At 34.7% G+C, this 12,586-nt stretch overlaps 1 protein-coding gene across 2 annotated transcripts in view; it reads left to right on the top strand.

Annotated features, from left to right (window-relative positions):
* The window catches only part of Octalpha2R (alpha2-adrenergic-like octopamine receptor), a 562,038-nt gene that overhangs the window by 473,044 nt on the left and 76,408 nt on the right, over window positions 1-12,586 (top strand). The window contains exon 7 of one of the 2 annotated variants that reach the window (XM_074175189.1): window positions 5,468-5,916. The exons of the other annotated variant lie outside the window; for it this stretch is intronic. Within the exon in view, the coding sequence (XP_074031290.1) occupies window positions 5,468-5,508 (41 nt within the window). The 3' untranslated portion in view covers window positions 5,509-5,916. Of the gene's footprint in view, window positions 1-5,467; window positions 5,917-12,586 lie in introns of those variants that run through there. 2 annotated transcript variants of the gene reach the window in all.

Here is a 12,586-nt window from a genome sequence, read left to right as displayed (position 1 = left end):
ACAATTTTTTATATTTTTCATTGCATTATAGTGCATCATATGTATCGCGCGAAATTCATTTTGTAAAATTTGGGCAAAGAGTATTTTATTTTTATTGCAATAGTCTTTGAAACAATTGACCTCTTCAATATGTTTACAGCATAACTTATGTGAGTTGATTTTAACAATTATTGTACTATGATCAGTACATATGTTATGGTTTTCCATAACATATGTACGTGCGTTATTAAAAATATTGTCAATTTTTGTATTAGAACTTGATGATATTCTTGTAGCCTGATAAACAATACTATGAAGGCCGTATTGTGCAAATATATCAAGTAGTTCCTCTCGTTCATGTGATAAGATTTTGAAATCTATATTAAAATCACCTCTAAGACCCATAAAAGTGAGTTTATGCTAAATATTTGGTGTAACATTCCCTGAAGTTTCTGGTAGAATGAATGGATGTTTCCTGTTGGTGATCTATAAATTGTAACTATTTTATGAGTTTCAAATACACATCCACAACATTCAAAAACTTTTTCAATACTTAGGTTGTTAATATTTAAATATTTGAAGGAGTTGTCAAAAGTTCTTGTTTTGCCCACAGGGCAGTACCACCACCCTTGTACATACCGCGACAGTAAGCACTCGCAAGGTTATATTCATCAATTGAAAAATTACTTACTCCAAAGTCCTTCAACCATGATTTTGTTACTGACAAAAACATTGGTTGCTGGACAGAAAGCTCTACTTCGAGCAAACTCTACTTGCTCCTTATACTTTGCATATTTGCATATAAAATGAAGTTTACTTTCCCTTCGTTCCTATCATCAATATTTTCGCCTTTGCTATCTATAAAAAATGAATGCTATTCCTTTGAGCATTCGTATACTGCCTATAGCGCCTGAAGTCAAATCTCTTGAAACCTACTCCTCTGGGCCAAAATTCTGGTGTATATAATTTTTCTTTGTGGTAGAAATCAGCCCCAACCATGAAACATTTCAGTTGGTTTGAATATGTTTGCAGCTCTTGAACTGTGACATCACTATTTTCTTCACCTCCTGTTTCCTCCGGGTGAAGCTTTTTTGATATGAACTCTTTTATTTGGGTGTCGTTTACGTTTCTGGTTACTCTGTATAGGTATAACCATCTTTCATATTTGCCCCTGTGAAGTCGGTTTTATCTTCACTAATGTCAATATATTTAGTTGGATTTCCTGATTTTCTATTTATGTTGTTATGGCGTCGACTGTTTCTACTCTTAGGCCGTACAAATTTTTTTCCATCACCACCATCACGGCCAGCGATACCAGTAGTTTCCCCTTGATATATGATTTCATTCATCAAACTCACTTGTTCTAGTTTGATCTTACTAGGCATCCCTGTTAGTTCAGGTAAATCATGTTTGTTTACAATTCTTTGGACTGCTGGGGATTCCTTACTAGGTAAAAAACTTGCAGGTGTATACGTTTTTTTTAGAATTTGACTGGATTTTGTTTTGTTCGGTTCATTTTTCGTTGGTGGCTTATCTGTTGTGTTTTTATAATCCTTTAGTTTTTCTTCTAGGTAGTGCGCATTTTGTTTCAATATATTGTTATTTTATTCAACGAAAGTCATTTTTTGTGGAGGAAAAAAATCAGTTTTTTATCGACTTTTTTTGGGTAATTGTTACCTTCCACAATCTGAAAAAATATAAAAATTATAATGGAGAACTTTATACAAGAGTAGAAGGGCAAACTTTTCATTTTCCCCGATAAGTTACTGCGTAAAAATCAAAGTATTTTTCACAAAGAAAAATCTTCTATTTATCAGTAACTTGTCGTATTTAACAATTTCGCCTATCAAAAAAAATAATTTCATAATTTCATATTTCAAAACTTGACATCTGTCGAAGAAGTAAAGAAATGAGCTATCAAAAAAGGAATAACTGCGTATATATTAGAATTTTTTATCCATTTCTGAAGATGGAGGCAGATTTTGGCCTCCGAAACGTAAAAGATAAGTATTATTTATTAATGATTTTTTTTGATAGGCAAAATTGTTAAATACGACAAGTTACTGATAAATAGAAGATTTTTCTTTGTGAAAAATACTTTGATTTTTACGCAGTAACTTATCGGGGTAAACTAAAAAGTTTGCTCTTCTACTCTTGTATAAAGTTCCCCATTATAATTTTTATATTTTTTCAGATTGTGGAAGGTAACAATTACCCAAAAAAGGTCGATAAAAAATTGTTATTTTCTAATAATAAATTGTACTTATCTTCTTTCTCTTTCAGCAGGGCTCTTAACATACGGTTTTCCATTTCCAGGTTTTCATATTTGTTAAGTTTGTCCTTTTTTGCGTCACTTACTGGGTATTGTTTTCTATCTAGCCCACAGCACTGTATTCTGGAATCACATATTTTGTAGCACTTAAGTTTGTTTTTAATCGCACATGAAAGATGGAGAACATTTCCACAAACAACGCAAATTATAGATTCACTTGGCTCTGTTTGGCAACATTTATGAGCCTTTTCACCGAAAATTTCATCTTTTAGTTGGATGATTTCTTCAAGCTCGTCGTCAGAAGACGCCATCTTGAATTATTCTTCAAATCAATTCATATTATATAATAATATTTGAAATCTCTGAAAAAAAAAATAAAAAGATTAACCGAAAATAATAATTTTATTAAACAAAAAAACTGAAATTACAAAGAAATAACATACAAGCAACAACTAAAATAATAAAAACTTGAAATATTAATAAAAGCTGAAAATTAAAAAATATTATTAACAAAAATTGAAAAATAAAAATTGAAAGATTCCAAACCAAGTTACGTCACGACGTTTAGATTGTTAGTATCCACAATCGTCTTCGGGTGATAACTGGACTTATTTCTCCGAAATCTCACTAATCATAGTTCATTCGAGTGCTTTCACCTATCCCCTCTTCCCTCTCTCGCTTCATTGGTTTTAGCGGGGGATAACCGTTTGGCGGGAGTTGGTCGTTTTTCGCTTGATTAGAGGTTTCCATATGTATCTCTCAGCGTATCTCTACGCTAGCTTTACTAAATGCGTTGTTGGACAACAAATACGCGGATTCTTTGAATTTTCTCCCAAACCAGTGTTCCTTTTTGTGGATGATTTCAGCTTGAGCACACTTGATATCATGTTGATGAGTCCAAACATGCTCTGCTATTTCGGATTTGCTGGTTTCTCCTCGCTGTGTGTGTTTCTTGGGCTCAGCAATGCGAGCTTTCAATGGCCTCTCAGTTTCATCGATGTATGATTCTCCGCACTCGCAGGGTATCCGGTAAATGCAATTCTTGGAATCGCAGTCCGGGTTTGGTGGCCTGGTTTTTGTGAGGCTGCTACGGATAGTGTTCTCAGATCTGAAGCAGGCCCTGATATTATACTTGGCCCCAATCCTTCTTATCCTTTCTGATAATCCTCTGATGTAGGGAAGTACAACTACTGGTTGTGGCGGCTTCTCTTCCTTGTGGAGCTCTTGCTGTCTTCTAGCTAAAGTCTGTTCTACCATCACTCTGGAGTAATCATTCCATCGAAAGTAATTTTTGATGATGCCTAGTTCCTTTTCGAGACCTTCCTTTGTATTACAGAGCCCGAAGGCAGGGTCTAGTAGAGTCTTGATGATTCCTGTCTTAGTCGATTGATGGTGGTTGGATTTCTGTTTCAAATACTGTCCTGTGTGAGTGGGTTTTCGATATACAGATGTTTCTCAATCAGTTTTTTAGTTTAATAAAATTGTTATTTTCGGTTTATCTTTTTAAGTTTTCAGAGATTTCAAATCAATTTATATTATATTAGATAATGAAAGTCCGAACTGATGAAATACTGATGAGACTTGTGGCACTTCTAACGAGGGCTGTCTAGTGCGGAGTCACGATTGTTCTGCTTTCGTGATCTGGTATCCATACTATTACTATACGATATCTAATACTATAGGAAATATTTCATATAGTATTCTAATATGTAAGCCCATACGTCCGCCCCTGGTGGGACGATTTTGATGAATTAATCTATAATGGTTAAGATTAACAGTATCGCTGGTAAAGACTGAGTGTAGCCAAATTTCGGATACCCCTACAATATCACAATTTGCACCTATAACTTGTTTTTAGAATCAAAAAAGTTTGCCACCAGTGATCTCTTATTGAAATGAGATATTTGTAGTTTCATTTCAATTCAGCTATTACTTACTACTAAGATTTCAGAGATGAAAAGGAAGTGAGAATGAGAAAATGAAATGAAGAAAATACTGAAGGATAGATCACACACGTAGACAATAAATATTCAAATTTCACCTCAAATTTGACTTGAATATATGAGCAGAAAATCATAAATCATGCAGGTATCAGCCCCGAAATATTAGAATATATTTTGAGTTTGAGAAGCTAACTAGCTGATAAAAATTAGAACCAAACAACAAATAATAATACAATGGATTGAAAAATATACATGTTTCGTTGTTAGTACAAGAATATTACGTTAAGTCTCGTTTTAAACTACTCACCGAGATGAGTATTTTACTGTTTACGTCCGTAAAAGAACTTGCAAATCGTTTAAATGCATTTCAGTAGAAAAGATATAATGTACCTATTTGATGCATAGAAAAACACTCTCCTGCTGTATTCGATACACGCATTCATTATTCTTCACGAAAATGTTGCCGTTGCGACACCACACATGTTTCTTCGTGAATTTGTCAATGGCACTTTTCATCAGGGCTGATCTAAATTCCGTTAAACCTTCTTGTATGGATATTCCCGTTGATTTCAGGTGATTTTTTCGATAACTCAAGATTTTTTCCGAAATATTGCACATTTTTATTTCTCGATATTTTTTACATGTTGTCCATCGCAATTTTCAACTCATTTTCCTTTCTTCAGAGAAACCAAATCATTTTTAGGATCTGATATCATTTGGTTATGTTTGCCTGGAATATCTTGATAATTTTGTACACTACACCTAGTAAATATTCTTCATTTTATTTTTAATGGTTGCTATTTGATCGAGATCCCGACTTGTAACACACATTGTTATTACCTTTTTAATCGAAGCAGGCGGTATGAACAAAAACAAAGGGTGCTGGATATTACAGAAACTTATCTATATCTTCACTCAATGACACGAAAGGCTATAACTTCATTACTTCACAACATGCATTGAAATAGTAAATTATCAGGACCGATGCGACAGCGTGAATTACTCATTTGCCATCTTTAAACGTATGTGTTTTTTTTCATTATCTTTTAAAAATATTTCAGTTGGCTATTCAACACTTGTAGTTCCTACAGATAAATATCAGTTAATTTACCATTAACATAAGGTCATTTGTGACACCATTGGTTCAGTACATCTTTTTGAATTGTTTTAGCTTGTATCACTTTTTCGAAAAGCTAGTTTATATCGAAATGTGGCAAAAATTTCAGGCAACACATAGTAGATTATAATAACCGAGTATTCATGTTATTTTCAGGTACAAAAATATGTACAAATGTGTGTTATTTCCTAAAATAAATATTAGAAATGGCTTCAATCCTCCTGAATACACATTCAATCACTCGATGCCTCAGTAGTTGTTCGCCGACTATTTCAACAGAATACACATCCTCTTTTATAAAACCTCAGGAAGAAGTCGATAGGGTTAAGATCAGGACTTCTGGCTGGCCAAGAAATGGATGCGCCAGGGCCCCTTTCAATCCAACGTCCGGGGTACAGAACGAAAAGATATTTCCTAAGACCGTTATCGAAATGCGCTGGAGCTCTATATTGCATTCGTTAATGCCACATATTTTGCCGTATTTCTAAATACACCTCTTTCAAGTATTCTGGATAATGGATGAAGAAATAATTGTTTGTCTAATTTCTACTGTGATTTTTATTTGTTACGACCATTTTCGGTTAATTAAACTATTTTCAAGTGAACTGGGGCATTTTGACAAATATATACAATGACACAAAGAATAATCAGTGTCTTATCTGAAATAACAAAATAATAATCATTCAACTCCAATAATATATCAAAATTACCGACTATTGATCCAAAACACTTGTGGATTGCTTCAAATACCAACGGATCCTACGAGTAAACTGACTATTTGGGATGTTTTTGTCATGTATGTAAGAAAAAGGGTCACTTAGCAACTGTTTGTAGGGAAAAACAAGTAAACAGAACTAACAAATTTCGTTCAAATAAAGAAACACAAAACTATCTGGAAGAATCAGCTGATCTTTCTTTGTACAGTTTAGATTGTGAAGTCATGCCAATATGATTAGAAATTTTCATTGGAGGGAAACCATACACATTTAATTTAGATACCGGTGCTTCTCACACTGTTTTTTTTAATAATTTCAAAGATTATTTTTTAGAAAAAACGGAGAAAAGATTTGATTTATACAATGGTGATCATATTATTCCATTGGGATATTTCAATCGTTTGGTTTCATTTAAAGATAAGCAAACTAATATGAATATTTATGTAGTTAAAGACGCAACCGGACCACTAGTTTTAGGCCGCGATTTTTTTAACGTGTTTCACGTCAATATTTCAGATACTATTTCCAGAGAAAATAACTATTTTCATGAGTTGCCAAGTGATATTCAAGGCATATTAGATGAGCATAAAATTATTTTTGAACCTGGCTTGGGTAGATTTAACAAAGGATTATTTTCAATCAATTTGAAAGCGAATTTCTCTACTAAATTTAAAAGAGCTCGCCCCCTTCCTTTCGCCATGAAGGATAGGGTTGACAAGGAGTTGGAGCGATTGGAATCATCAGGAGTCATAGAACCAGTGGATTATAATCCCTGGAGAACACAGGTTGTTCCCGTTTTGAAAAAAGATGGATCTGTCAGGTTATGCGGGGATTTTAAAGTCCTTTGAATCCTAGTATTAAGATTGACCAACATCCTCTTCCTCGAATTGAAGAGTTGTTTGTAAAATTGCAAAGCGGCGAAAGTTTATCCAAATTAGATCTAGCAAATGCATACACACAAGTATGTTTGGATGAAAAATCGAAAAATTATGTAACGATTTCAACACAAAGGATTATACCGCTACAACAGAGCCCCTTTTGGTATTGACAGTATTCCGGCCAAATTCCAAAAACACATGGAGTCGCTGTTGAATGGTATACCGGGTGTTGCAATATTTCTAGCTGGTTTGGAAATTGCTTTACATAAATGCGATTTTTTCAAATCACAAACATCTCATTTTGGTTTCAAAATCGACAAAGAAGGTTTACATACCTTTCAAGATAAGATATCGGCGATTGTTAATGCCCCAGTTCCAGAAAATATTAGTGAGTTGAACTCCTTTTTGAGAATGGTCAACTACTACGGTAAATATGTGAGGAATCTCTCAACTATTCTGAATCCTCTATAAAATGTGTTAAAAAATAAAATCATTTGGGATCGGTCACACAGTTGTAACAATGCTTTTCAACAGATAAAAGATATTCTTACTTCAGCTGAAGTGCTTGTTCATTACAATCCTGACCTAACCTCTACGATTAATCACTGACGCTTCTCAATATGGAGTTGGGTCAGTTTTAGCACATGTTATGGCCGATAGACAAGAACGGCCACTTTGCCTATGCATTTCGAACTTTATCCGAGGCGAAAAAAATTACTCGCAAATTGAGAAAGGGGATTTCTCAATTATTTTTGGACTGTGTAAGTTTAACCAATATCTTTATGGACGAAACTTCACACTTGTTACTGATCATAAACCAATCATATCCATTTTTAATCCAAATTAAAACATTCCTCAATTTTCTGCCAACAAAAACTAGGCAGTAATTTCATCCAATTAGGTACCGATACAATATTTAATTTATAAAATCGGATAATAATCGCGCAAATTCTTTGTCTAGATTGCCTACAGAAATATTGATATAAATTTTGTTGATTATTTTTCCAGAAATGATCTTTGCCCAATTAAATTTGAACAGGTAAGAGAAGAAACTTCAAAAATGTTAAATTATCGAAAATAATAAATTATAATGAAAAAGGAAGGCCAGGAAAGATAATGGATTCTTCGAAACCGTACCATAGAATTAGAAACGAACTTAGTGTGGAGAATGATTGCTTAATGTAGAACAATCGGTTAGTTATTCCTTTTACTTTGAGAGAAAATATTTTTAATAATCTCCATTTATCTCATTTAGGAGTGGTAAAAATGAAAAGTCTTGCTAGGTCATACTTCTGGTGGCCTGGTTTTGATAAAATTATTGAGCAGATATGTATGTTATGTGCAACTGTTTGTTACGAACAGCCTGATAAGGCTGTTCGTAACAAACCTTGGCGAACAGAAATATGGTCTAGGTTACACATAGATTTTATGGGTCCATTTTTAGGAAAATATTTTTTTATGGTCATAGCTGCACATTCAAAGTGGATAGAAGTGTTTATCATGAATTCAATCACTTCAAGTGCAACCAATAGTGTTCTCAGAACTCTATTTGCCAGATTCGGATTACCTCATCAATTGTATCTGATGATGCAACAACGTTTTGTTCAAATGAATTCCAGACCTTTTTGCCTTTGAATGGTATTAAACATATCACTTCCCCTTCTTTTCATCCGTCTCTAATGGTGCAGCCGAAAATGCCTTGAAAACTGCACTAGGCAAAAATAAAAATTTAGAAATCAGTATCGCGTCAAACATTTTTTTTGATTTTCGCAACACAAATCATTGCACTACAGGTGTAGGTCCAGCATGGTTGATGTTCAAAAGGAAATTACGTACTAGATTTGATTTGCTAAAACCAAATGAACAGGAAAATTGTGGTGAGGCGTGTCTTAAAACAGCAAGCCAAACACGTGAAAGATTATGGAGGCAAAAGATTTTCACAGTTTTCTGAAAACGAAAGTATCACTGTTAAAGATTATAGATTATCTAAAGTAACTTGGATTAAAGCACCCATTTTCAGGAAAATCGGAAAATCTACTTACTTGGTTAGGATTCCAGAATTAAATAATGTTATTTGGAAAAGACACTTGAATCAAAAAAAAAAAATATCATTTTAATATTTCTGCTCTAACTACAACTAGTAGTGTATCGACAGAAAAAAATTTTCAAACCGTTCCAAATGTTGATGATACTGTTGTAGAAAATGTGCGAGTGTCAGATATGAGAGAAAATATTAATACTTCAATTCTTAGACCCAGACGGGAAATAAAACCAGTTCAGAGACTGAATTACGATAGATTGTAAATAGTGTAACTGTAATTTTTTTGATTTCCCAGGGCCAGGAAGGAGCCAGTGGTATCAATTACACTTGGTATCTCAATGTATTAATCTTCAAAATGAAAGACATACACCAAAGTGTATTCTCAATACATTTTTTTGAATAGATTTAAAGGGTATGATGAATACTACGTTTGAGAACACTAATGAAAAAAATATATTAACGATGCTATGTATTTGATTATTTTCAAATTGTCAAAGTTTTGAACCCACTTCTTTATCACCTGTTCTTTTGCTATAGTTTGAGCTGATTAATTATCATGGTACAAAACACATTTTTATATACCAATTCATAGGTACCTATGACAATCAGAAAAAATGTTGATTTCGGTTTCGAAAATACCAAGGTTTGTTTATTATTGTTTGTCAACCATGAATTCATTGTAAGTTTTTTTACTGACTGAAAAGATTTGCAAAACTACTCGGCTTGTGGACTACGGATATGTTTCACAATGACATAAATAACTTGCTCTGCTGTAATTGAATATATTGTATGGAACATCTGGTGTTGGGGTATATTCAAGTATTTTTCTCACGACACCGAGTTGTCGACATACATTTTCCAATCTATAATCAAAAACTTCAGTAACTTGAAAGCTATTTGAGAACATTTGAAAGTCAGGTTATGAAAACTAATATGTGCATATGAAAACAATCAATCAAAAAACACATTATTGTCAGAAGAATACTTTCCTATTAGGTGATAAATTATATTTTCGAAGAATTAATTATTCAATGTCAATAATGTTTTAGAGGAATGACAGCTATTCTGCCGGAAATTGATAATAATAGTTTTTGAAAACAAAATAAAACCGAAACCTTTTGAACATAATTATGATACCAGAAGTAGAAAAAATACATTTGTATTATCAAGATGTCAAAAATTGGTGTATCATTTTCAGGAGAGAATAATTCTTGTGAAAAAAAGATGGCTTTGGAATTGATTCAGATATCATTTACAGCATTGCTACAAAAAATAGTACATGGAAGGAGTGAAATTTCTCCTACATGAAACACTGTCATACTCAATGGCGAACATCCGATGTTAAAGAATGAGACATTTGCCTTATTGCCTCTCCAGCACCAATCTGGATAACATTACAAGATGAATCACTACACTACTCAATTCATTCATTGAATTACGACTTCATGTCACGAATGTGTTGTATCGACTCTTGTCATCGATGACAATGCGTAATGAAATTTATTCGCTCATTTGATTCAATCCCAGCCATAGGAATCTTGTTTGAATTGAAAGGGGTGTATTTTCAGGGTAGATTCATTTGTGGCATAGAAAGTATTTGGTTCTCTATCCCTCCATCTTCATACAAAAATATGGAAATATTTCAAAGAAATGAAGACAATCAATTTCAAAATAAACTCTTCACAAAGATGTGTAGATCATGCAAAGAACTAACCTTCAGAAACAAAGTGAAAGAATATTCCCTCTTTCTCATGAACTGCTATAAATTGCGTTCTTCTTTTCTTTGAAAATTTTCGCATTTTTTGTGAAGATGGAGAAATAGAAAGCCAAAGCGTTTCTTTCCCAATCGAAAAATTCTGATAGATCCATCAAATCATCAATCAAAATGATTTAAAAACAAGTACTATTCTTCTTATTGTGAGAATTTTGATTTTTCGGCTTCATTCTCACTACACTGAGGTCTCAATCTGCCTACTTCTCAGGTAGTCACTCGCTGTAAGGATTTTATAACCTGACGCCAGGGTATCAATCTGATTACTCCTACATAATACTTTCACAAGATGTTAAGCTGTATCTCATATCTGAGAAGTCTACAATCTATATACTACTACTGCTTTTCCGTTAACCAGCTGTCGCACCCCTACGAACGACAACCGTCAGAGGTCGAAACTTGTGCGAGCTAAGGATTAACGAGGTCTTACCTTTCAACGTGTGATTCCTAATACGGGTTTGACGATAGCAAGTGAAAATAGATCGTTCAGACTTGAACCAGCGACCAACACGGCGGTCGATTTGAGTGGGTGAACAAAGCACCCACGTCGAAACCAATCAGCTACCGTCCGTAAAAGGATACTTCATTTTATGAATTCGCCTTTTTTCTCAGCAGGCTCTCCAGTTGAAATATTCAAAAATACTCTCTTATTGCACATCTACAAATGGTAATTTTCATATGTAAACGCGCTGCTTTCATCCCTACGGAGGGTGCCCAGTTGAAATATTCAAAAATCCTTTCTTATTCTACAACACGAAACAAACCTACATAAAAAATTTCAGCCTCGAAAATATAGCGGTACAAAGAAACAGACCCCCTTTTACCCTCCCGGGGGTTCCCAGTTGGAATATCTGGAAAATCCTTCCTTATTACGCATCTAGACTAAAAACTACCTATACCGAGTGTAACTAAATAGGTGTAAAAAATTTAAGGAGGTGATTCTTCATCGATAAAAAAATTGGTTCTTTCATATGGGTCATTTGAGTCTGTTTTCAAATCTGTTTAAAATCTGTTTTTCCGTTAACCAGCTGTCGCACCCCTACAAACGACAACCCTAAGAAGTCGAAACTTGTACGAGCTAAAGATTAACGAGGTCTTACCTTATCACGTGTGATTCTTAACACGGGTTGGACGATAGCAAGTGAAAATCGGTCGTTCGGCCTGCGGCTTGAACCACCGACTAACACGCCGGTCGATTGAATGAGTGAACAAAGTACCCACGTCGAACCGCCTGGCTACCGACCGCCCAAGTACTACCCCTTATCTCCTTATTTCCTTTCCTTCTTTGTGCGATGGACCCTGCTGGTTATATTACCCCCTATAGAGGAGATGGATGTTGAGGTTACAACTCCAACTGACCTCCCTGTAAATTTAGATCAGGAGCGAGAGCTCTTTAACTCTCCAACTCCTGATCCAATAACTGAACCTAAAAAAAGGTATGATGGTGCAGCCAGGAAACGACTGAATTATCTCCTCGAAAGCGGGGTACCTTAAGAAACCGCCTTGCACCAAATTCTTGAGCGGCGTACGCAGAATATATCTCAAGTGGAGGAACAAACCCCCCATAAGCAGGTTAGCAAACGTTTGCGCTCAAGTGATGATTCACCAAAACCAGAGGCGAAAAAGCCCTGCACGGTTTAATCTAAGGCATCGTCAGGTGTAGCTGACGTGCAAAAATCTTCATATGGGAAGGTTTTCGTGGGTATCAAGGTGGATATCTTGCACCTTGACTATTTGACTACCTCATTATTGATGAAAGAGCAGAGCATAGACTTCGTGCCTGCCCCGCTGGGGACCAAATCAGGTTTTCAGAGTTCGGCAGAGCCGTACTCTTACCATCTGACCTGAAAGACCACTCACCATACAAAC

This window comes from Leptinotarsa decemlineata, unplaced genomic scaffold (genome assembly GCF_025532065.1).
Source record: "Leptinotarsa decemlineata unplaced genomic scaffold, Ldec_3_MD MMD2_tig00000882_RagTag_RagTag, whole genome shotgun sequence".
Taxonomy (NCBI): Eukaryota; Metazoa; Arthropoda; class Insecta; order Coleoptera; family Chrysomelidae; genus Leptinotarsa; species Leptinotarsa decemlineata.
This window is presented reverse-complemented; position numbering and strand designations above follow the sequence as displayed.